Source organism: Danio aesculapii, chromosome 2 (genome assembly GCF_903798145.1).
Source record: "Danio aesculapii chromosome 2, fDanAes4.1, whole genome shotgun sequence".
In the NCBI taxonomy this organism is placed as follows: Eukaryota; Metazoa; Chordata; class Actinopteri; order Cypriniformes; family Danionidae; genus Danio; species Danio aesculapii.
In genome coordinates this window covers 930,337-957,145 of record NC_079436.1, presented here as the reverse complement: position 1 = coordinate 957,145, position 26,809 = coordinate 930,337, and the positions used below count along the sequence as shown (strand labels likewise).

At 35.0% G+C, this 26,809-nt stretch overlaps 2 protein-coding genes across 3 annotated transcripts in view; both read left to right on the top strand.

The window, feature by feature from the left end:
• Window positions 1-1,437: 1,437 nt before the first annotated feature.
• dusp22b (dual specificity phosphatase 22b) lies at window positions 1,438-21,125 on the top strand. 2 transcript variants are annotated; one of them, XM_056470432.1, is made up of 7 exons: window positions 1,438-1,614; window positions 4,588-4,621; window positions 4,700-4,782; window positions 7,035-7,084; window positions 16,527-16,601; window positions 17,838-18,009; window positions 20,570-21,125. In XM_056470432.1, exons 1-7 carry the CDS (start codon window positions 1,594-1,596, stop codon window positions 20,684-20,686), a joined length of 552 nt encoding a protein of 183 aa, XP_056326407.1. In that variant the 5' UTR covers window positions 1,438-1,593; the 3' UTR covers window positions 20,687-21,125. The 2 variants fall into 2 exon arrangements, with proteins under 2 accessions (XP_056326407.1, XP_056326414.1); XM_056470439.1 differs by lacking the exon at window positions 16,527-16,601.
• A 2,117-nt stretch (window positions 21,126-23,242) lies between these two features.
• irf4a (interferon regulatory factor 4a) overlaps window positions 23,243-26,809 on the top strand; it is a 28,685-nt gene continuing 25,118 nt past the window's right edge. Inside the window, exons 1-2 of the mRNA XM_056470423.1 lie at window positions 23,243-23,291; window positions 23,570-23,769. Of these exons, the coding sequence (XP_056326398.1) occupies window positions 23,572-23,769 (198 nt within the window). The 5' untranslated portion in view covers window positions 23,243-23,291; window positions 23,570-23,571. The remainder of the gene's footprint in view (window positions 23,292-23,569; window positions 23,770-26,809) is intronic.

Below are 26,809 nucleotides of genomic sequence, written 5' to 3'. Positions count from 1 at the left end.
GCACTTTTCTAACTTTTCTCTTAACAAAATAATCTCAGGAAAGTATTATTTCTGAATATATATTGTATATTGTAAATATTGTATCAAATTCTATTTAGGGAAATCATATTAGCAGCAAATAACTATCAAAGCACAACATTGTTGACAGTCAATTAAATAATGCCAATGTTGTTTTGAAGCCATTCTTATATGTGATTTTAGACTGAATATTCACAGTAATTAAATAATTGGATTATTACGTTAAAAATAAAACAGAAGAACTCACTTTCTAAGGTTTTAAATACCTGCAGCAAAGTATTAGAGGTAAAAGTGTCAGGACTATCCAATTCGTATAAGAAAGCTTGTCTGATTACATCTATATCTCATCCTCTTTTTGATTCATTTCAAATCCTTCCCTCAGGATCTCACTATAGGGTCCTGTTGGCAAGGACCAACACAATCACAATCAATCATTGTGCGATTGATTTACTTAATGTCAATGGGAAGAGGTAGCCTCTGTTTTTACTACTATTAATGTTTTTTAATGTTTGTCTTAAGTGTTTGGTGTGATATATGTGTTGTAAATCTATTACGCTGCAGAACAAATCGCCCCAAAAGGGGACAATAAACTTTACAGTAACAGTAAGTACAATATAGAAACCATGTCACAAGTTTTAATCAATCATCATATCACATCATATTATATCATATCATGTCATGTCATATCATATCATATCATATCAAACTTTATTACACTCAAAGTCTATTTCATAATAAATAAATAAATAAACATATTCCATAAAAACATATAAAAACAGAGCAATTTACATAATAGACCAATAACAAAATGTCCACGGCCCTGATTACTGATACTACTGATCTATATGTGGATTATGGACAAACTGAGGTAAAGTTGGTTTTATATTCACACATTCAAACTTTCTCCTTCATAATATAATTTCAGAAAAGTATTGTTTGCAAATTGACTATCAAAGCACAACATTGTTGACAGTCAATGATTGGTGCTGATGTTGTTTTTAAGTCAATCTTAAATATAATTTCACACCCTGTTATTCAAAGTAGCCTCGAGACCGTCTCACAAGTTGTCACTGTACAAAAATGAATGAATTATATCATATCAAAGTTTATTAGAGACTCATAGTCCAATTCAAATTAAATAAAGATACAAAAACATATTCCATAACATATAAAAACAGAACAACTTACAAAATACAGCAATAATGATCGATAGCGTGTAGCCTACTAGCCATCTAACCTCCACATATGGACTGAGATAGAGCTGGTTTTAGATTCACACATTCGAACTTTATCCTAAATAATATACTTTGAGAAAAGTATTATAATTATTATTTATTTTTTTTAAATCATATTAGCCGCCAATGACCATTAAAACACAACCCTCACAATAGTGCGCACTGCGCCTTTAAGAGAGGCTAGTCAAGAACTCCGCACACTTGAGTGAGTGAGTGTCAGTGGACGACAGTAGAGTTGGATGTAAGCGATCAATAATATCGATTAAAAACTGTCGATACGAGCCTCGTTTCAAGATTTCAAGCGGAATCCTGCAATACCGGCCACCGCACGCTCCGTGGCATGGGAAACGGCATTAACAAGGTAACTCAGATGGACGCGGCTGAATTCCCTTCACTGCTGTAACTTTAAGAGGGAATGATCTGCGATGTAGGAAATGTGATGAGAATCAGATCTCTCAATCCTTCAGCTGTTTGTTGGAGATGTTATACCAAAAACAGAGCATCTATCGGGCTCAGAATTTGCCTTAGTGATTTCAGCAGATCCTAAAGTATTGAAGTTATATCTGTAAAAACAAGAGTGAGCCATCAGATCACGTGTCTCGAAGCGCTTACTTTCGATTACGACGAAACTGATGAAAAATCGCACATATTTAACTTAGAGTTTATAAATGACCCAAGGTAATCTGGAGAATAGCGTATATCGAGACATCTTAGCAACGCGCTAGCAACCACCTACAACAGGCTAGCAACCTCTCTTCAACATGCAAAGAATCAGTTTAAACACCCTAGCAACCTGCTGACAACTACGCAAAACACCCTAGCAACCGTTTAGCAGTGTACTACAAGCCACTCAAGAGCACTTTTGGCAACAGTCCACAACATACACCCTAGCAACACCATAGAAACATGCTAACAGCCACTGGAAACATCTGCCTAGCATTGTGTTGTCTGTCAGCCAAACATAACAACTCGACCGTGTGGCTGAACGCCATCTTGGAATTAAAATCTTCTGTTTACATTCTGAGCAGTACTTTTAGGCATTGAGCCTTAAAGTTCATGTATTATATAACTTTTTGCTTGGGCCAGACGGAATCTGAGGACGTTTTTTGCTCTTTCTGCGCAGAATTTTGGTAAAAATCGGCGGATTTATGCGGAATTATTTTGGGAGTATCATAACTAAAGCCTTAATAAATAGTATAAAAAGTAATACCTTTTAATCTTGTATTTAATGTTAACAATGCAAATCCAATTAGATCCACTTTATTTGGTAAACAAAGCAAGTCTCTCATATAATATCTCTACTAAATGACAGAAAATATTACTGTACAAACTGTATTGTAAATGAGTCATATAAATATGTTCATATTAGTCAATAATATTACTGAAATTAATATAAAAATATAAAAATAAATAAACAGAATCAATGATGGGCGAAAAATCTGTTGAATTCTGCGCGCGCAGATTGCGTGTGGACCTACCTATTGCAAAGATGATATATGAAACTAGCCTCTTTCATTCGTGAACATGACAGAGACTTATTATTTTCTTGCTGTCTGAGATTTGTAAAAATAAAATAATACTTAATCTGTTCAGGGGCGGCACGGTGGCTCAGTGGTTAGCACTGTGGCCTCACAGCAAGAAGGTCACTGGTTCGAGTCCCGGCTGGGTCAGTTGGCATTTCTGTGTGGAGTTTGCATGTTCTCCCAGTGTTGGCGTGGGTTTCCTCCTGGTGCTCCGGTTTCCCCCACTGTCCAAACACTTTTGCTGTAGGGGAATTGATTAACTGCATTGGCTGTAGTGTATGAGTGTGTGTGTGAATGAGTGTGTTTGGGTGTTTCCCAGTTCTGGGTTTCAGCTGGAAGGGCATCCGCTGTGTAAAACAAATGCTGGAATAGCTGTAACATTTAACAGAATGAATTGAAGAAACCACTTTCAGGAAACATTTTCCATATAATGATGAACAGTAAATTAGTGTTGTAAAGTTTCACTGAGTATACACTACCTGCCAAAAGTCTAGTCGTTGATCTCAGTTGTAGAGCAGCAAATAATAACTCGACTTCTAGTTGATCGTTTGGAAAAGTGTCAGAAGGTGAATTATTCTGCTGAATCATCTGTTGATCTGCATCAATCATCACTAATACTGCAGAAGACCTACTGGAACTCACATGGACCCAAGATTGTCGAGAAATCAGTCAAGTTTGGTGAAGAAAAAATCATGGTTTGGGGTTACATTCAGTATGGGGGCGTGCGAGAGATCTGCAGAGTGGATGGCAACATGAACAGCCTGAGGTATCAAGACATTTGTGCTGCCCATTACATTACAAACCACAGGAGAGGGACAATTCTCTAGCAGGATAGCGCTCCTTCTCATACTTCAGCCTCCACATCAAAGCTCCTGAAAGCAAAGGTGGCCCAGGATTGGCCAGCCCAGTCACCAGACATGAACATTATTGAGCACGTCTAGGGTAAGATGAAGGAGGAGGCGTTGAAGATGAACACAGAGAGTCTTGATGAACTCTGGGAGTCCTGCAAGAAGGCTTTCTTTGCCATTCCAGATGACTTTATTAATCAGTGATTTGAGTCATGTCAGAGATGTATGGATGCAGTCCTCCAAGCTCATGATGGAGTCAGACACAATATTCATTCTGTTTCCACTGCAGCATGAGCACATATTCTATACTGGACATTATTGAAGGTTCAGTGAGCAGACTTTAGTCTAAGCAGAGTCAGACCTTACTGTCCTAATCAAATCAGTCAACATCAAGACATGATCAGATTTTATTGTAGTACAATAAGTGTCATCTAGAGGCCTTTACCTTTTTTATTTATATTTTTCCCCAATTTATGTTTAACAGAGAGTTTTAATAACTCATTTCTAATAACTGGTTTTTGTTATCTTCACCATGATGACAGTAAATAATATTAGACTAGATATTCTTCAAGACACTAGTATTCAGCTTAAAGTGACATTTAAAGGCTTAACTAGGGTAATTAGGGTAAAGTTAGGGTAATTAGGCAAGTCATTGTATAACAGTGGTTTATTCTGGAGACAATACAAAACTAATATTGCTGAAGGGGGCTAATAATATTGACCTTAAAATGGCTTTAAAACAATTAAGAACTGCTTTTATTCTAGCCGAAATAAAACAAATAAGACTTTCTCCATAAGAAAAAATATTAGAGGAAATACTGTGAAAATTTCCTGAATCTGTTCAACATCATTTGGGAAATATCTGATAAAGAAAAAAAAAATATAACTGCACTGCTTTAAGACTGTTGACTTATTTTTGCTCTGTTTGTTTGTGACTGAGCAGTCCTGCTTGTGTGCTTTTAGGTTCTGCCTGACCTGTACTTGGGTAATTTTAAAGGTAAGAATGCACAACACTAGAGTCTTCATAAGGTGTGTGTTTGTGTAAGATGATAAATGTTCATATAAACACCTGCAGATGCCAGAGACCGCGAGCAGCTGGCCAGAAACAACATCACACACATCCTCTCCATCCACGACACCGCAGCGCCCATATTACAGGTGCACCAGTGCTATGCTTCATCATGTAGATTTTTAAGACTGCTTAGCATTATTATTATTATTATTATTATTATTATTATTATTATTATTATTAATATTAATATTAATATTAATATTAATATTATTATTATTATTATCCTAATTATTATTGTTATTATTATTAATATTAATATTATTATTATTATTATTATTATTATTATCCTAATTATTATTGTTATTATTATTAATAATAATATTCTTATTGATGTTAATATTATCATTAACATAATAATTGTTATTATGATTGTTATTATTAATAATATCATGATTACTCTCATTATTATTATCATTAATATAATTATTGTTATTATTTTTTAACAACAAATTTTATTTTAAACAATGTCATAAAAATTGACAAAGGTTTAAATGTTCAAGCTTAGCAAAAAAGATACAACAAGAATAATATATAAACTCAAAATAACTTAATACACTTTGAAATAAAAATAATAATATTAAATAATACAACAATAACATGTTTGTGTAATCTATATACTTTCAATGTCCATCAGTTCAACAAAAGAGTCACCATCTAGACTCCCAAAAAGTCATAAAATATTTTCCAAATATGCTGAAATATATACATTTATTATTATTATTATTATTATTATTATTATTATTATTATTATTATTATTATTATTATTATTAAAACAATAGCAATGTAATTATTATTATTAGTAGTAGTATTTTTATATATTGTTATTATTATTATTAAAAGCAATAACTATATATTAATTATTATTTTTATAATATATTATTATATTTTTTATTATTAGTAACAATATTATTAGTAATATTAATTACATTATTATTATTATTATTAATAATAACAATATTATTATTATTAGTAGTAGTAGTATTAAAACAATAACAATATAATTATTATTAGTAGTATCATTTTTATATTATATTATTTATATTATATTATTATTATTTTATATTATTTATATTATTATTAAAAACAACAACAATATTATTATTATTTTTAAAATATATTATCCTCATTATTATTATTAATAATAATAACAATATTATTATTAATAATATTAATTACATTATTATTATTATTATAATTATTAAAACAATAACAATGTAATTATTATTATTAGTAGTAGTATTTTTTAAATATATTGTTATTATCATTATTATTATTATTATAATTATTAAAACAATAACAATGTAATTATTATTATTATTATTAATAGTATTTTTTTATATATTGTTATTATTATTATTATTATTATTATTATCATTATTATTATTAAAACAATAACAATGTAATTATTATTATTAGTAGTAGTAGTATTTTTATATATTGTTATTATTATTATTATTATTATTATTATTATTATTATTATTATTATTATTATTATTAAAACAATAACAATGTTATTATTATTATTATTATTATTAGTATTTTTATATATTGTTATTGTTGTTATTATTATTATTAAAACAATAACAATGTAATTATTATTATTATTATTATTAATAGTATTTTTATATATTGTTATTGTTGTTATTATTATTATTAAAACCATAACAATGTAATTATTATTATTATTAATAGTATTTTTTATATATTGTTATTGTTATTATTATTATTATTATTAAAACAATAACAATATAATTATTATTATTATTAGTAGTATTTTTTATATATTGTTATTATTATTATTATTATTATAATTATTAAAACAATAACAATATAATTATTATTATTAGTAGTAGTATTTTTTAATATATTGTTGTTATTATTATTATTATTATTATTATTATTATTGTTAAAACAATAACAATATAATTATTATTATTATTAGTAGTATTTTTTATATATTGTTGTTATTATTATTATTATTATTATTGTTAAAACAATAACAATATAATTATTATTAGTAGTAGTAGTATTTTTTTTAATATATTGTTATTATTATTATTATTAGTCAGTTCAAGTTTATTTGTATTGCTCTTTTCACAGTCATAATTAATCCAAAGCAGCTTTAAAGAAAAACGTGTGTGATTTACATTACAATCAAAAGCCTAAGAAGTTAAGGTGTGAGTACGGTGGACAGTGCAGTTGTCATCCGTATACAGAGTAAATCTCCACATATATGATATAATGCAGTCTTTCAAAAAAGGGGATATCAATTACATTCTGTAAAGTCATTTATTTGTTATAAAAAATATATTTAATTCTATGTCTGTGTTGTTTTAGGAGATGACTTATCTGTGTATCGCAGCAGCAGATTCGCCCACACAGAACCTGTGAGTAGGCCGATGCGCTTCGGATGTTTTCTAATAGTCCAAGATGCAAATATTTCTCAAAAACACAGCATTTATAAGTTCTGCATTCACACGCGCTTTATTTACCCTTTCACACATAAAAGACACACTGCAAATATTTAGTTTCTATTCCAAATATTGAAATCTAATTAAATCAAGAAGCATTTTTAGACATTCATTCATTCATTCATTTTCTTTTCGGCTTAGTCCCTTTGTTAATCCGGGGTCGCCACAGCGGAATGAACCGCCAAATTATCCAGCATATGTTTTAGACAGTGGATGCACTTCCAGCTGCAACCCATCACTGGGAAAATTTTTTAGACAAACAAAAAATATCTTGTTTTCAGAAATAATTGAGTTTTCTAAAAAAACTATGAAAATAATCCAATGGGGCAAGCAAAATAATGGTGTTTCAAAGTGTAAACAAGATAACTTTGCTTTATTTTAAGAAAAACTCACTTCATTTTCAAAGCATTTTTCGCAAAAAGTAGGATTTGTCACCAAAATCATTCCATTTGCTGAAACTCAGAGACAGTTGTGGACAAATTAAACCTCAATCTTAGCCTAGAGTGGATGAAAATGACCCACCAGCACACAAGGGTTAAGTTGTCCTGTATAGGAGCATGAGCATGTCTCCGTCCAAAAAAAACCAGCACATTCCTTTCTGTGTCGAAAATACATTTGGGGTCGGATTACACACTGACCATTGCGTTGGCCAGATAGGAAAGGTTGTTTGTGCATTATTTTTTAAATATAATAACAAAATAAGCACAGCGGGGAAATAAATATTGAACACGTCACCATTTTCTCCTTTTAAAGGTGCCGTTGACATAAAATTTTCCTCTGATGTTGATAAAAACCAAAGATATCCATAAAAAATACCTAATCCAATTAGTTCACAAATGAAGTTCTGTGCAATAAAATGAAATGACACAGAGAAAAAAGTATGAGCACATGAAGAAAGGAAGGTGTAGTTCGGCAGTGAAAGCTCAGACAGCAGCTGAAATCTCTCAGTAGTTCTTCAGCACTCCTCTACCCTTCCTCAACATAAATGAATATCAGCTGCTTCAGTCCAACATCTACATTAGCACGAGGATGTAGATGAACACAGGGTGGACATTTCAGCAGGACAATGATCCAAAACACAGCCAAGGAGACTCTCAGATGCTTTCAGAGAAAGAAAATCAAGCTGTAGAATGGCCCAGCCAATCACCTGAGCCGAATCCAATAGAAAATACAAAATAAAGCGCTGATTTGGTAGACGAGACTCACAGAGGCATCAAGATTTTACACTCTGTTGAAGTCTTGTGAGAAACTGATGAAGAAATGGAGGTGTCTCTATTGGAAAGAGTTCCTAATTTTATATAGATTTTTATGATTTGTAGTTGAGCGCATCTGCATAAAATATACACAATTATGCAAAAAAAAGAGAAGAATTAAAGCAGAGATGAAAACAGCAGAACACAGATAACAATGAAATAATCAAGACTTTATGGTTGGACTTTACCAGTAGTGAAGTATAGAAATAATCAAATGTAAAACAACATGGAGTAGTCTTTATTTTATTGTATTAAATAATTAAACACAATTAATCTTCAATAAGCGGCAAACTAGAAATGATCAGGATCCAGAATGATTGCCTTGCTTTGTATAATTGATACGGTATTCTGTTTTGTTTTCATGTTAACTTCTATTCATTGGATACCCCAGTTTTAAGAGACCGCAGGGGAGGGGGGTGGGGGTATTTGAATTGATATGTTTCATTATATAGTTTTTTCAGCCTGTATGTTTTGTTAACAATTAATAAAAAATATATATATAAAAATGAAAGCGGCAAACTTCATAATTTATTGTGCTGGAATGGCCTAAATTCTCTTGAAATCTTACAGTCACAGGTCTTAAAATACAAATAAAAGTATTTCATATTATTAAATTAGAGTTAAACTTTGCGCCTGTGTTTTCTGGTTAATCACAGATCCTGTGATGTGACTATTACAGATTCGCACATTGCGATGTCGATACTGAATTGATATATTGTGCAGCCCTAGCTTTTATGCACATAATGAAACTCCTCCTTTTTATGCAAACCCCTCCCTCTTTCCACATGGGACACTCCCGCCTCAACACACCCCTTTTCCACCCCTTTTCCAAGCTCCACCCTTTAATGCCATATCAAACCAGTTACACCATCCAGTGCACATGCATTTACTCTCACACACACACACACACACTTCCACTTGACTTCTAAAGGGTATGGGAGATGAGACTCTGATTATTTTAATGCACGTAATGCCCAAAACACGCTCATAACTCATTAAGAGAATAAGCACACCCCTTTTAGATTGTGCGCTGGGCACACAGACTGTTTTTCCCATCCTGAAAATAGCACAAGTGGATTCAGACCCTTTAATGCCATATCAAACCAGTTACACCCTCCAGTGCACATGCATTTACTCTCACAACTTTTATTTTGGATGTGATTAATCTTTGCTCAACACTATTAATTATATGCACTTATTACAGGCTAGTTACATGTAATTATGCTTAAATTATTGTAATTACTATAGTAAGTGCATGGAACGTGTGTAACCATGTCAGCATTGAAGGGATAGTTCACCCAAAAATGAAAATGCAGACACGCCCTTAGTTGTTTCGCATCATTCGCTTTAAACTTTGCATCTAAATCGTTAAAATAAAGCCCATTTTCTTAGCGTTTACATTGATTGTGTGCAAATTAACTGTTTTTATGCACATAATGAAACTCTCCTTTTTATGCAAACCCCTCCCTCTTTGCAATTGTGACACTCCCACCTCAACACACCCCTTTTCCAAGCTTTTTTCAAATAAGATGTGTGAAAACATGAGAAGGGAGTGTCATGACCCTTTAATGCCATATCAAACCAGTTACACCCTCCAGTGCACATGCATTTACTCTCACACACACACTTCCTCTTGTGGCCCTCTTGTGCAGGAAGGAAGTCGTGATCTGGGTTGTGCAGTGATGCTTCGGTCTCACTACGCCTTTATTTATATCCCCTTCAGCATCGGCCTCTCGATCCTGCGAAACCCGGCCATGCGTAATGTGAAACTGACCCTCTCTAACCAAACTGGACCAGCCCAGCCCTTTCTCATCCTGGTCCTGTCAGAACGATGGATGTTCTGGAGGAAACGCTACCGTACCTGTCAAAAAACACCACCGTACCTGTCAAATAATATAACACAAGACCAAACCACAGTCCGCTTTCTGGAGCTCGCCACGATCTGGGCTGTTGCAAACTAAAACTGCTTAAATTATTTAAAATTTCCTCATTGTTTACTGAAATAGAGCTCCTGAACCTACAGTTGAAGTCAGAATTATTAGCGCTCCTGAATATATTTTCTCCACAATTTCTGTTTTCAGCACATTTCTAATCATAATAGTCTTAACTCATTTCTAATAACTGATTTATTTTATCTTTGCCATGATGACAGCACATAATATTTATTTCTAGACACTAGTATTCAGCTTAAAGTGACATTTAAAGGCTTCAATAGGGTAATCAGGATAAAGTTAGGGTAATTAGGCAAGTCATTGTATAACAGTGGTTTATTCTGGAGACAGTCCAACACTAATATTGCTGAAGGAGCTAATAATATTGACCTTAAAATGGGTTTAAAACTATTAAAAACTGCTTTTATTCTAGCTAAAATAAAACAAATAAGACTTTCTCCAGAAGAAAAAATATTATAGGAAATACTGTGAGAAATTGCTGAATCTGTTCAACATCATTTGGGAAATACTTGTGTTGAACCCAGGATTGTACACAGTGTAATGTGATTTAATGATTAGTGCTGGGCAAAAATGTATCGCATACAAAATAAATGTTTGCTGTGATGTGTGTGTGTGTGTGTGTGTGTGTGTGTGTGTAATGTGTATATTTATTATTTATTACATCCACCAAAAGACAGAAAATATGGCATTAAAAAGTATTGTGCAATGTAAAAAATGCTGAGTTCCACACAATCGGTTACACACAAGCTAACTTTCAGTGGATTGAACAAAATAATTAAGTTGTCCCCCAAAAACATCAAGAATCGTGTTGTTTTAGCTCATTTAACATAAGTAGTTTCAGCAAACATGTTTTTGAGTGTGTATAAATTATTAAAACATTTACATGTTATTCAGGAATATTACTGATATCAATATAAACATGGAATAAATGAATATTTAGACACTTTTACATTTTTCAGTAGAATCAAGAACTGACTTTATCTTTTCATTCATTCATTTTCCTTCGGCTTAGTCCCTTTATTCATCAGGGGTCACCACAGCAGAATGAACCGCCAACTATTCCTGCATGCTTTACGCAGTGGATGCCCTTCCAGCTGGGAAACACCCATACACTCATTCACACACACACACTCATACAATACAGTTCATCAGTTCCCCTATAGCCCATGTGTTTGGACTGTGGGGGAAACCGGAGCACCCGAGGGAAACCCACAGCAACACGGGGAGAACATGCAAACTCCACACAGAAACACCAACTGACCCAGCTGAGACTCGAACCAGCGACCTTCTTGCTGTGAGGCCATAGTGCTAATCGCTGAGCCACCATGCCACCCTAATATGATTTAATGAATAATAAAAATGAATTAAAGTTTTTTAAATATTATATATATATATATGTATATGTGTGTATATGTGTGTGTGTGTGTGTGTGTGTGCGTGTGTGTGTGTGTGTGTGTGTGTGTGTGTATGTATGTGCGTGTATATTTCATATCTCTTATTACATCCACCAAAAGACAGAAAATATGACTTTAAAAATATTAGTATTTTGCATAAATAATCCAAACGTGCATATTAATCAATAAAAATACAGAATTTAAAATAAAAATGGAATAAATGTATATTTGTACACTTTTACATAAATATTTATAATCTTATTATCCAGGAGAATCTTATGTAGAACTGACTTTATTATTAGTTTTTTACTTATTTCTATATATACATTTATAATATTCACATATAATAATCGAATGATTGGTTTTAGATGGCATGGTGGCTCAGTGGTCAGCACTGTGGCCTCACAGCAAGAAGGTCGCCGGTTTGAGTCCCGACTGGGTCAGTTGGTGTTTCTGTGTGGAGTTTGCATGTTCTCCTCGTGTTGGTGTGGGTTTCCTCCGGGTGCTCCGGTTTCCCCCACAGTCCAAACACATGGGCTAAAGGGGAATTGAATTGTAGTGTGTGAATGTGTGTGTATGGGTGTTTCCCAGTACTGGGTTGCAGATGGAAGGGCATCCGCTGTTTAAAACATCTGCAGGAATAGTTGGCGGTTCATTCCGCTGTGGCGACCCCTGTAATAAAGACTAAGCCGAAGGAAAATGAATGATTTGTTTAAAATTCTGCAGATTTCCCATGTGGGCTTTTCTATGATTAATTAGAAGTGTGCAGATGATGGTATTTGCCTTGTGCTTGGTTTTTATATTTAGTAACTCAAATCTGGCTCAGCTTGAGCACTGAAATATTAGAGAATATCTGAGTATCAGTTTGAAGCCTAAATAAAGCCGGCAGTAAATCTTCAAGCACTCGCCTCTGCAGTGAGAATCTGCATCTGGAAAACATCTTGTACAGCGGACATCTCGTCATTCTCTGTTTATATTTACGGTAGTGACCTTCTGACACTGGAGGAACAGCACAGTCATAGTGAGAATGAAGAGCTTTAGCAAAAGAACTGAAACCGTACAACAGTGGCCTTAAACGTGACCTATTATGCACTTTTTACCAGATATAAAATGCGTCTCTGCTGTGTTTAGAGTGTGTGTGAAGTTTCAACTCAAAATAACACACAGATAATGTTCTCCAGCTCTCTGAAACTGACCCGTTCAGGCTTTGATCCTAATTGTGGTGTTTTGGTGACTGTCGCTTTAAATGCAAATGAGATTGTGCTCTTTTAAAAAGAGGGCGGAGCTACTTTTGCCTATGCATTAGCATAGTTACAGATATAAAACAGCAGTGTGTGTGTTGTCAGTGCTGGTCAGGTGTGTGCTTCAGTGTGAGTCGCTCCTGTCTCTGTTCATCTAAAACTCCACATCTATAATCCTCTTAGTCTATGCTGACATTATCTTCAGCAGCTCAAACACTCTAATGGCTAATGGACAGATGGCTGCTTCTCACTCAGGGCTGCTGTTTATGCTAATGAGATGGAGAGATGGGCACTAGTGGGCGGGGCTTTCCTCCTCTGATGACATCATAGAAAGGGAGAATGTTAATCAAAGTGTTTCTGCAGACTGTTTCTGTCAAGCCTGATTAGAACAAACACAATTAATTGATGTTGACTATTAGATGCTGGAGATAGTCACACACTGCTGACACACAACTGGGGTTAAACCCCTTATAAAAGTCATTTTTGCATAATAGGTCCCCTTTAAAACACTTTCCTAAATAAGCAAAGTGATCTCAGGTCAAAATGAGGATCAAGATTATTTTGCTGACCCCATTGGCAGATTATTTAGCTTGTTTTAAGGAACAACTCACTTAATTTTGACCCATTATTTCATAAAACAAGACAATATTATTTGCTTGTCTAGAAAATGCTTCTTGATTTAGGAATTGTTAGAAATTTGTACTAGAAACAAGGTAAGAACTAAAGTAAAAAAGCATTTTTGTTGTGTAATGACTTTGTAATCAATGTCAATGAAGTAACCTGATACAGGATTCATTAAACCATCAGAGGATGAGGAGCAAACTGAGAAGAGGCGAACACTAAAACTCGGTTTAGATATTAAATTGTCAAAATAATTAGACAAGAAGGCAGATTTAAAAAAAAAATATGCACAGTAAGCAACAATTAATCAATTTATTAATTGTCGATAATCATTATACTCCTTATTGATTACAAATATAAATACATATGCATTAGGGGTGTAACGAATCACGTTGATCTGTGATTCGTACAGATCACAACCCACGGTTGGGAACACACGTGACCTGTGGATTAATACATATGTTTTTGTAGATTAATCCTTAATTTGAACGATCACTGAGAGATCGCCTCTCGCTCCATTCAAATCACGTGTATGAAAGCATTCAGGCTTTCCTGTATAATATAATGATGACGGGGGAAGTTGTGGGGGGTTATTGGGGATGTGGTGGGTTTCTTAGGTTATTAAAGGTGTTTTCTGTCTTAGCCTGCATTAATGCATTCAGTGTAAGCTGCACCATTAATCATTGAAAGATCGGGATCTCAACACTCACGCAACATACATTATAAATGATGGTGATTAGCATATGTTTATTAATCCTTCAAATCGCTGCATTCAAATCTGAAAACGCAAAAATCAAGAAAGAGATTCAGTCTTTAGTCTACAAACATTTCAATAACACAGCAGTACTGGGAGAACAGTTAATTGTTTAGAATAAACCACTGATGTTTATGGATTATAAAGATTAAAATCACTATCATACAGGGCCGCAGTGGGACTCCTTTTCAGCCCTGGAGTTTCAAGCCGTAGACCGGCCCACCTCAGTTCACGACTGACTATATTAAAATAATTTCCAATTCAGTTTATACTGACAGTATGCTGTCTTTTTTTAAAGTAAACAGCTGCTTTAGAGCTTCAAATGTTTTTCGTAAATATGAGAACATTAAAGGGTGGCTAAATCTCCAACACTACTCTTCAAAACATCACAATGTCCTCTCCTGCATTATCTATATATTCTGTGCTGAATTCTTTATAGATATCCAGTCCTTTGTAACGGTGGTCACACAAAAAATAAAAATAAAATATTTACACCTACATCAGTAACCCAAACAGTATTATATGTCTTAACACTAAAAATGAAAACATAAATAAATTAGCTGAGATTCAAACTCGGGTCGGCGGCATCATAACACAACGTGCTGACCACTGGACCACAATGGCTTAATCTTTATCTCCCCTTTTTAGATTTCTGCTCATCTGATTTTCATTAAGCAGGTGTAATATTCATTAATATTAATTATTCGTATTCTTATATTCACTAAGGTGCCGCTGTTTGGGATAGAATGATAGTTATGTCATCATTAACCTGCTGCATTTTGCTCACGGGGCTGCCAGAAAATAAATAAAAAGAGCGGAGCTGCGGCAAAATAATGAATAAAAAGAGTGAGGCTGTGCTCAAATAAATACATAAATGACAAAAGTGCGACTGCTGAGAGTGCAAGCAGCTAGGGACACCGGCCCTCACAGCAAAAAAAAACGAACCGGCCCACCGGGAATTCTCCCAGTCCTCCCGATTAGCCAATCCGGGCCTGCCGTCATATGCATTTAACTTGACGCTCAAAAATGAAAGTTGTAGGCAGCAACTACATTATTTAACCGTTAGATGGCGACAATCAGCCATCAAAAATACACCACTGAATAATTCTTCAATAATGATGCATCTAGCAATGAAACTTGAAGATTTAAGAGTGAATGACTGAATAATTTATTGAAAATGAGACTAAAAATAAATATGGCTTGTACTAATGATAATGTTAGATTTCTACATTTGGCGTCATCAGCAACAGTAACAGTGATTTTTTTTTACAGAACTGAATATTTTACTGTTTATTTTTATTCAGCTGATTATTTCTTTATTTATTTTTTGTAAAATTACAGCTTCTAAGTTCTGTTTGTTAAAACCAAAAGTGTCTTGCAGTGCTGTTTCTGTAATAAATAGACAAGCAAATTACATTTGTCTCCTCCCCTTTCTGGCTGATCTGAAAAATGGTCCGATCCATGACTAAAACACCATGATGTGATCCGAATAGGGAGATTTGTGATCCGTTACACCACTAATATGCATACAAAATTCCAGTTTTCCATATCAGGACTTAAATTTAGTGAAGTAAAACCTCAGATGAACAGCAACATATAGCACGAAATACAAGTCTGAGATTTATCCAGTTTTATGTACGGATATTTAACTTTATTTCACATGATGGTAGATCTTAAAATGCATTAATAATGGTCTTAAAGACTTTTAAAGTTCTCCTGAGGTGCTTTGAAATGTACATTTCTGATTCAATGTTTGACAATCTCGACTGAAACACAAAGAGAGGGCGGAGCATAGAGTAGCTCCTCCCCTTTTCAAAAAAACAGCCAATAGCGTTTAGTTTATCACAGTTCTGCCAGCGAGAGTGGTTAAGCTCCAGCGCATCAAATGAACAGCCAATGAGAAGGGAGCGGGGCATGTCAGACATTAGCGAGCGTCTGATTGGTCAGAAGATTTGATGAGTGACTGAAGTATAAAATGGCGTCAATAATAAAATCATTGATTCATTTAGGCGGAAGAGTCTGCAAGCTTTAGATGCTGCTTATACCTTCTAAATGTGAATGTTTTCAGAGCACACTAGATATCACAATCTGCTACTAACATCTAAATAACTGTATATGGCGTTGTCTGTTTGTTTCTCCACAGCATCCAGCATTTTAAGCAGAGCATTGTGTTCATTCACGAATCACGGCTGAAAGGGGAAGGCTGTCTAGTTCACTGGTGAGCGAGCAGCTCATGCACTATATTGACATTATACTGTAAATAAGCTGGTATTATTAGTAGAGCCATGCACCAGAGACGACTCTACTATAAGAGGAACCAACAAGCCTCTAATCGAGCGCAGTGTGACAATGTGAACAGCTGATAACTAGGTGTCAAGGGGAGGAGGGGGGCTATTTATGAACTTCCTAAAATATCAGTAAACACAGGCCTTTAATGTGAGAATATAATACAGCTAGTATTTAAGAAGTCTGGAGAGCTGCTGCTTATTCAATATACTCGTATGTTATTATTGAGCGTTCTGAGTATGTGTTAGAGTAAAGCAAAGACTATAGAACACACAAGACACTGCACAGAAATAAAACCTACACAACGTACAGCTGAAGTCAAAATTATTCGCCTTCCTGTGGATTTCTTCATCAAATATTTCCCAAATGATGTTGAACAGATTCAGGAAATTTCTGACAGTATTTCCTATAATATTTTTTCTTCTGGAGAAAGTCTTATTTGTTTTATTTTGGCTAGAATGAAAGCAGCTCTTATTGTTTTGAAGCCATTTTAAGGTCAATATTATTAGCCCCTTCAGCAGTATTAGTTTTGGATTGTCTACAGCTGTGGTTCTCAACCACCGAACCGCAGACCGGTACCGGTGCATGGATCAATGAGTACCGGGCCGCACAAGAAATCATTAATTAGGCATGGACCAGTATAAGATTCTGACGGTATGATAACTGTGGATTAAAGTATCACAGTTTCACGGTATGACGGTATTGTGTTTACTGCTGTAAAATACGTTCAGTTTGACTGGGTTTTTTCTCCTTTAAACACAGTAAATTTTATATTTTGAAAGATTTATAATAGTTTGGAGCTGTAAACATGTCAGGCTGAATAACTCAAGATTAATTGACTTCTGTGTTTTTGAAACTAATGAAGACGGCAGATTTCTTTACAATTTAAATCTTTGGATATTTTTTTCTGCTGGAGATACTGTTGTGCTAAAAAACAAACAAACAAACAAACAAACAAAAAAGTAAATAAAAAAATCCTACACAGACCTTATGAATGAGTTATTAAAACTATCATGTTTAGGAATGAGTAAATCTTTAAACTAAAATTGGGAATAAAAAGCTAATAATTCTGATTCTAGCATTCTCACGTGACCTGATTGGTCGATTATATACAATGCCTGCATGTTATTGGTCAATCTACTCATCAATAATGTTCTCTCTGGTTCAGTTTGGCAGGAGTTTCTCGTAGCGTGACGCTGGTGGTGGCCTACATCATGACCGTCACCACCCTGGGCTGGCAGGAGGCTCTGGCTGCGGTGAAGATAGCGAGACCTTGTGCTTCACCAAACACCGGCTTCCAGAACCAACTGCAGGAGTTTCAGGCCGGAGAACTACAGCAGGTCAATCCAGCTTCAGTTTCATTACAAACCCTGGAGTTACACTGCAAAAGCATGCTCGATTCTAGTCCAAATATCGAAATATTCGTAAATCAAGAAGCATTTTTAGACAAGCACAAAAATATTGTGTTGTTTTCAGAAATAAGTCGTCGACTATACTTGACTTTTTGTTTGAAAAGGGCAGAATAATTTGACTATGGGGTAAGTGAAATAATGTTATTTCAAGATTATTTTCCTTGTTTTAATGTTTTACTTGTCTTTAAATGCTTTAAAAAGCTTTGAATGTATAATTAATTACAGGGTGTCCGTGCGATCTTAAAGTCTTACAATGTTTTAAAGCTAAATTTTAGGCCTTAAAAAGTCTTAAATTGACTGAAGTATTGTGTTGTAGGTCTTAGTGTGGTTTATTCATAAACTAATTTCGAGAGGATCACGTGCTTATGATCAACACGGCTGGCTCCTCATTAGCTCCGTAATCTGACCCATTAGATGATTATGGATGCATTATAAATAACCAGAGTTTTTCACTCCAGTTATCTTCGTCTTGAAGCTTCCTCCCCTTCCACGCCTACTTCCTCCCCCTTTTTCCGATAGGGCGACACGGTGGCCCAGTGGCTAGCACTGTTGCCTCACAGCAAGAACACCACTAGTCCAACTTCCTATAGGACTGGTTGGTGTTTCTGTGCGGAGTTTACATGTTCACCCTGTGTTTACATGGGTTTCCCCCAGGTCCCCCGGTTTCCTCCCACTGTCCAAAAACATAAACTATAGCCAATCGACTAAAATTATCAATGAAACAACCCTAGTTTACACTTCTCACGCGGCGACAAGCAGGGGAGTTCTCGAGACCTACCTGAGCTCGAACTCCCCTCTCGCCCTTCTAACGGGTGGGAGCCCCGGGCTCGAGGATATTACGAGCTCAGGGCTCTCTCCCGGGACAGCATGATAAATACGCTTTATTGATTATCAGCTAAGTGTGAACTCTTGAAAAGCCTTTTAAACAGGTCTTCATTTTCCTCTGTCCAAGTAAAGCTACCCAATCAGTCCAACATCCATCCAATCACCATCTATATATATATAAAAGGGTTTTTTTTTATTGCAAAGAGATACGATTGACAACAAATAGTCCAAATTTCATTCTCTAATCAGGGACAGAAACCTAAAAACAATTACACAACTCCTCATGATAATAACAGAGCAATATTTCCTTTTACATGATCCTCCAGTTATACAAAAACTATGTACAGAAGTAAGGGGAAGCGGACATAATATTTATAAATAGGCATGGTTTAATACCAGAAAAGCATTAGGTTGAATAGGAGTTCAGGTGCTTGAAAAGTTGAGCAAGTCCTAACTTCTGCAGCGAGCAACGCCTCTGAAGCGGCGCCGACGGATCCACAATGCAGTTCGGCAACGCCTGATGTCACCCATTCAGCGTTGAAGCTGACGCCTCGTGTGGATGGGGCGTTAGTGAGGCCAGCAGGGGGCGCTCAACCTGCGGTCTGTGAGAGTCCTAATGCCCCAGTATAGTGAAGGAGACACTATCCTGCTCAGTGAGAGTCGTCTTTCTGATGAGATGTTAAACTGATGTCCTGACTCTCTGTGGTCATTAAAAATCCCAGGATGTCCTTGGAATAAGAGTACAGGTTTAATCCTGACCAAAATTGCCCTCTGTCCATCATGGACAACACTAACAATCCCTCATATCATAAGTGGCTTCATCACTCTGTCTCCTCTCCACCAATCAGCTGGTGTGCAGTCTGGCGCAATATGGCTGCCGTCGCCTCATCCAAGTGGATGCTGCACACTGGTGGTGGATGAAAACGTGTGTAAAGCGATTTGAGTGTCCAGAAACAGGCTATTTAATTATTATTATTATTTATTTATTTGTTTATTTTTTTACATTTATTTTTGCCCTTTTTGCCTTTATTAAGCAGATAGGACAGTTTTACAGACAGGAAGTGAAGTGGGAGAGAGAGAGGGGGTAAGGACGGGAAATGTCCACGAGCCGGGATTCAAACTCGGGACGCCCTGAAGTGCTACTGCACCATATGTCAGTGCGTTAACCAGTAGGCTATTGCACTGACCTATTTAGTTATTAAATTAATTATTAAATTATTATTAAAGGAATTATTAAATTATTATTAATCAGATTGCCAATGTTAACATCATTGGGCATTAAGTAATAAATGAACACCAGCTACACACACTTCTTTTGTTTAGTTAAATTAATTAAATGAACACCACTGCAAAAATACAGTCTGAACATTCTTTAAAAGCACTCTAAACATATAAACAATAAATGAATAAATTCCTTCATGGCATTTTGAACTGCCCACGGTTTCAGTATTGTGCATGTTCATCCTCAGAATGTGCGTCTATATGCTTTATGTGCAGTTTTTGCATTGGTGACTGTTTTAACAGTACAGATGAGACGTAAAAAAGGTCTTTATAGAAGAGTATTTACAAATAAGTGACTTTTAAACCATAGAAACACTATTTAATAATGTATTCTTGTGCCCATATTCAATAATTTAATATATTGGTGTATGTGTGTGTTCAGTTCAGAGAGTGGCTGAAGGAGGAGTACAAGGAAAACCCTTTTAATGACGAGGAGGACATTCGTAACTTGCTGACAAAAACACCGCCGGAGGAGGACGGCGATCTGCAGGACGACTGAGATACACACACACACACACACACATTCCTCCAAGACTCTTCCTCACACCATGTATTGGTTATGGCAAAGCACTGTTTAACTTATCAACACGTTTCTGTAAATAAGACATATGCAAGGTTTTAATGTTTACTGCTGAAGCCATGTTAAAGGGTCAGTTCACCCAGAAATGTTATGTACTCTCCCGTCACTTGTTTAAAACCTGTTTGACTTCATTTCCTCTGTGGAACACCAAAGGAGATGTTTTGGAGAATGTTTGAAAGCTATAACCATTGACTATTGAAGTCAATGGTTACTGGTTTTAGTGTTGTTTATGATAAGAAATGATTTACGGGAGAGTAAACCGTGAGTACATTTAGATTTTTGGGTGAACTGGCTCTTTAGAGGCAGTTTTTGTTGTTGGGTATTTACAGGTGTGTTATTATAAAAGGATTTACACTGACTGTTTGTATTAAATGTGCATCATTTATTAAACAGCATGTTGTTTTATTCATCTTTGGAAGAGATATTAATATATTTTTTTAATTAAAACAAGATATTTCTTAAAGCATTTCTAAATAAATAAAGTTGTGTTGATGAATTGAGCTGTTTAATCCAAACAAGCCTGAAAAGATGCAATGATTTACATATTAAACAGACTAATTTATCACATGTAATCCATGTAAATCACATGTTATATAAATAAGCACTCACCGGCCACTCGTTAACGCAAATATCTACTCAGCCAATCACATGGCAGCAGCTCACTGCATTTAGGCATGTAGACATGGTCAAGACGATCTGCTGCAGGTCAAACTGAGCATCAGAATGGGGAAGAAAGGGGATTTAAGTGACTTTAAACGTGGTTGTTGGTGCCAGACGGGCTGCTCTGAGTATTTCAGAAACTGCTGATCTACTGGGATTTTCACGCACAACCATCTCTAGGGTTTACAGAGAACGGTCCGACAAAGAGGAAATATCCAGTGAGCGGCAGTTCTTTTAAGATATTTTATAATAGGGTGTTTCAATATGATTTTTGACATGTAGTAAAATAACCGAAATCATTTGGCGTAGTGATATGGAGCTGTAATGCGCTCAAAACCTGCCCGAACTACTTAAGCTGTATTTATTTAAAAATAAGGAGTGCTCATTAGCCAATCAGAATCAAGCGTTCAATGGACCTGTTGTACAAATGTGAAAACAGGCTTGATTTAATGTGATTCTGCTGATCATATGAATCTTTTTAGATGATTTTTATGTTAAATCTACTTAACCATTTTCAGCATCAGTGTATTTGCTGAATATACTGTCAATGTAGAGACAAAATAATCATCTCTTGATTAGATTTGATTGTAAATCTATTATTTTGGTAGGTATACGTAAGGTAAGTACACAGCAAAAATGCTGGGTTGTTATATTATGATATTGGGACAAACCCAATAGTTTGGTTAAAGAGTGTAGCCTAATGGGGTATATAGCTAGTGTTTTTCTGCCAATAATGAAAGCTTAATGTGACTATTTTCAATTTAATTTGGTTCCTTTAACAGCATTGATGTTGTAATGTAACTAAAATACAATCAGTTAAATAGACTTAAGCGTTTATTTAGTTGTTCAAGCGTAAAACGAGATGAACTGTGTAACCGCTAACGTTAGCGCCGTCAAGATTAGCAAGCGCAGAAACTCCATTGAAAACACTGGGGTAAAATAAACTCGTATTTTAAAGACATGTTGGGGGAAATGTAATTCAATGCAGTGCTTGTTGTCCGGTCTAAAACCCACTTTATATCGTATCTCTATCAGATCATTGTTTTTTTAAAGAAATCAGACCTTAAACGTGGTGATTTTACAATGGAAAAGCGCTGAGGCTGGCTGACTGAAATTAAATGTCCGTATTCATTTAGCCCATTTAAAATAATCTAAAAATGTTGAGTTTGTCCATATTTTACCCAATGATGGGTTACAAAAACGTAAAGTTATGACAACCCAGAATCATTTGCTGGAACAGTGGGCACCTTACCGGAATACAGTTATAAATACCGAGGGACTATTTTAATGTGTAGTTTCTCAATCAGACAGCAGGTGGAAGCATATTCAACTCTTGTTTTTGTTCTTGGAATAGAGTGATAACATCTTTTAATTTAGTATGATGACAATTGATGAGTTAAATATTGAAGGTATTCACATTATTTAGTGGTCAAAAAAACAAATATTATCTGTGTCATCAAAACGCTGACATAAAAGCGGCCGTTTACCGACAGCAGCATCTCTTACCGGGACTAACGTTAACTCTCTCTCTGTCTCTCAGAGGAGTTCCCGGTGTTGTTCCGTGGCAAAACAAACATCAAACGCCAGGATAAATGATGACTGGCCCTGGGAGATTTTCTGGCACACTTTATCGACATATATTTGTTCCACCGTGTGTGTGTGTGCTGAGCGGAGGGATTTCCCGCATGCTAGATGTTTACGCTTGTGGTTCTGCGTTTCTCTGAAGTCTCCGGCTCTTTAATGCTGCTGGAGAAAATCTCTTCTGCGTAAAGCTCCACCCATTCTCCACCTACATCAGTTAAGTACTTTGACTTGAGAAGAGTCTGCTTCCAAAGTCAAGTCGAGCTGCCTTGCATTCACTAAGGTAAGACTTTTTTTATTTTTGAGTCAGAACAAACATCTGTGTTGTGTATTAATGCGCTACATGATATGATATAATTTGCATAACGCACGCTTTTAGATATATTTTAAGATTAATTTGCTTTTAATGTAGCATATTAAACGCATGGTTTGCATGCACACTTCATTCTTTTTAGTTGCCCCTGCTGGTTCACTTGATCATGCGTTATGGTTATTATTATTGAGTATTATTTTGCATGCACGCACTCATCTGCTTTCTGCATGTGCACCTGCTCCGCACAGACATGAACTTAGATGGGGACTGCATCATGTCAGTCAGTTGTGGGAATGGCAAACTTAGACAGTGGCTCATCGAGCAGATTGACAGCGGGGAGTATTCCGGATTGGTTTGGGAAAATGACGAGAAAACCATTTTCAGGATTCCATGGAAACACGCGGGAAAACAGGACTACAACCGCGACGAGGACGCCGCTCTCTTCAAGGTGACCAAAGACGATTCTGTGAATATAATCACACCTCAGAAACTATTGATTATATTTATCATTTAAAACACAGTCTACACAACAGTTTTAAACAGGTTTACTGTTGTTCTGGGTTGTTTTTAGCCAACGCTGGATCAAATATGGATGAACGTTTATAATTGAATAACGAATTAACCGAATATTGAGTTAACCGAATATTGAGTTAATGCATTTTTAGTCAAAAAGGTTCACAAACTGATGATGTTGGTGTTTATCTTTATTAAACAATACGATTCAGTGGTAAAAACGAAGAAAGAAGTGGTTGCAGGTGGATAAGGATTGTATTTAAAGGGATAGTTCACCCAAAACTGACAATTCAGTCATCATTTGTGGGACATTCAACCAGAAACGTACATTATCTGTCCCTGAAATAAAAGCATAAATACAGTAAATAAAAGGTATTTCATCCCAAACATTTCTAAAATTGACCGATGTTTGATTTCTGTGAGTTGGAATACGTCATTCATTTGGTTCTTAGATTTTTTCCTAATTAAAAACACTGTACACTGTACTGACCCTCTCATTGTCCTTGCCCTCAGCCCATCTGAACCCACAGCTTTAATAGTTTTGTTATGCTAAAAAAACTGATAACAAAACATCAGAAATAGCAAGTTTAAGTTGTTATCATTCACATCAATTGATTACAAACATGAAATTATAAATAAATTCTACAAATAAATACAACAAATATATAATACAAATAAATTTGCCCCCGCGTTTCTGTCAATCCTGTCACATTTGCTTTAAATTTCACATAATATGCGTGCACCTTTAAAACTATGACTCGAAAGTGACATCATTTGACGGAGAAGAAGCTGACAGTGATCAAGGATGCGCTCTGTCATTGAATTGTATGATTTTAGGCTTCTTTTGTAGGATTTTTTTGAGGACGACAAGCTTAAGTCAGACCCTGTCACGTTTTTCATAAGTACAAATGTACGTTTCTGGTAGAATATCCCCTGTAACAAACCTGTTTGAGTTTCGTTTTTCTGTTGAACACAATAGATTTAGGTTTAGGAAAACGTTGGAAAACTGTAACCATTGACTTCTGTTGTATTTGTTTTCCTATTATGGAAGTCGATGGTGCTTTTCAACAGAAGAAAGAAACTCTTAAATGTTTAAAAACCTCTTGGGGGAGAGTAAATAACGAGTAAATTGTCATTTTTATGTGAACTTTCTACGTCTGCATGATATTGGGAAATTTTGACATCAAGATACTGTTTTTTTCCTGCGATATAAATACAATTTCACCAGATGACTTGAATAGCTCTATTTGCCAAGTCATTACTTTAGATTGACTGGGATGATTTTGTAGGGGAGTGAAATATAAATATATGTTTATGTAATTTATTATAGCATATATAATTACACACATCACAAATCTCTCTTTTACATTCATGTGTTTAATAGGAAGCTGTACACTATTATATCTGTGCATATACATTAGATTAGTCAGTACTGAAACCAAATCTGGAGCTTATCTAACAAGATAACTTACGATAACGTTCCAAAAACTAGTAAATCCAAATTGATATGTAATGGAAAAATATTAAATACGAATTTAAAAATCAAGAGAAGCAAAAAAATCTAAATTTTTAGGTTGTAATTTTCTTTTGCAATGAATTTAATTGTATTACTTTCAATTTCTAAATATGTTTGGTGACTAAAATATTATGTTAATAAATAAATATCTGTTTAATAAATCTGTTTTGTTTAAATGCACCAAAATACATGGAGAAATTGATAAAAAATATTCATTTTCAAAATGGGGTGAACTTAATTATGCTGATATATATATATATATAATGTACAGTCATGAATAAACACAATGGAGCAAATAATTCAGTGAAATATACACATACTTTATGGTTTTCTGGGGACAATCTCACAGTGTTTGGGTACAGAAACGCAATAATCGAATGTAAAATAACATTGCACAGTCTTGATCATATTTATAATTCAATTACATTAAACATCTTTATGTGCTAATAAAATGCTTTAAACTCTCTTAAAATGCTCACACAGTCAAAAATAATACATTTCCCTCTATAATAGTTCAATTCTGCACAAATCTCTTGTGTTTTTACTTGTCGTTTCTGCTCATCTATAAGCTCAACATTGCATATCTTGCGATGTGACTATTGCGGACACACACATCTATGGATGCTCACACGATATATTGTGCAGCCCTAGAACTATCCCTTTAATGTAATGTGGGGGAACAGAGGGCTGACGTCATACGTCCGCCAGACACGGTCTCTTTCAAAGTAAAATGATCATTGAAAAAATAAACGTTCCTAGAAAAACGTGCTTGTTTGCAGCCATGTGGTTTGATATCTTATTATCTGATGACATGATGACATTCACGGTCCTGTAAGTAGCTTGAGGGTCCAAATAAATGTTGGGACAACTTTATAAATGCATGTTCTTTTTTAATCTATGTATGAAAACTCTCTTTACATATATATTTTATTATTCTATATATAAACAGTTGAGGGCAAGATTAATGGTGAAATATTTATTCTATCTCAAGTATTTCTTAAAAGATATTTAATGGAGCAAGGCTATTGTTTTATTTTGGAGAAAGTCTTATTTGTTTTCTTTTGACTGGAATAAGGGCAGCTTTTAAAAGCTTTAAGCCCATGTTAAGGTCAATATTATTAGCCCCCTTCAGCAATATTAGTGTTGGATTGTCTCCAGAACAAACCACTGTTATACAATGACTTGCCTAATTACCCTAACTTTACCCTAATTACCCTAGTGAAGCCTTTAAATGTCACTTACAGCTGAATACTAGTGTCTTGAAGAATATCTAGTCTAATATTATGCACTAGCGCTGCACAATACATCATTTCAGCAGTGTGTGCATATGCAATAGTCACGTCGCAGGATCTGGAGTGTCGAGTTTATACCTTGGGATTATATTTGACCAGGAGCCACAGTTTAGATCACATGATATATGTGGAGTCACTCCAGAATTGAACTATAATGTAGTGAAGGT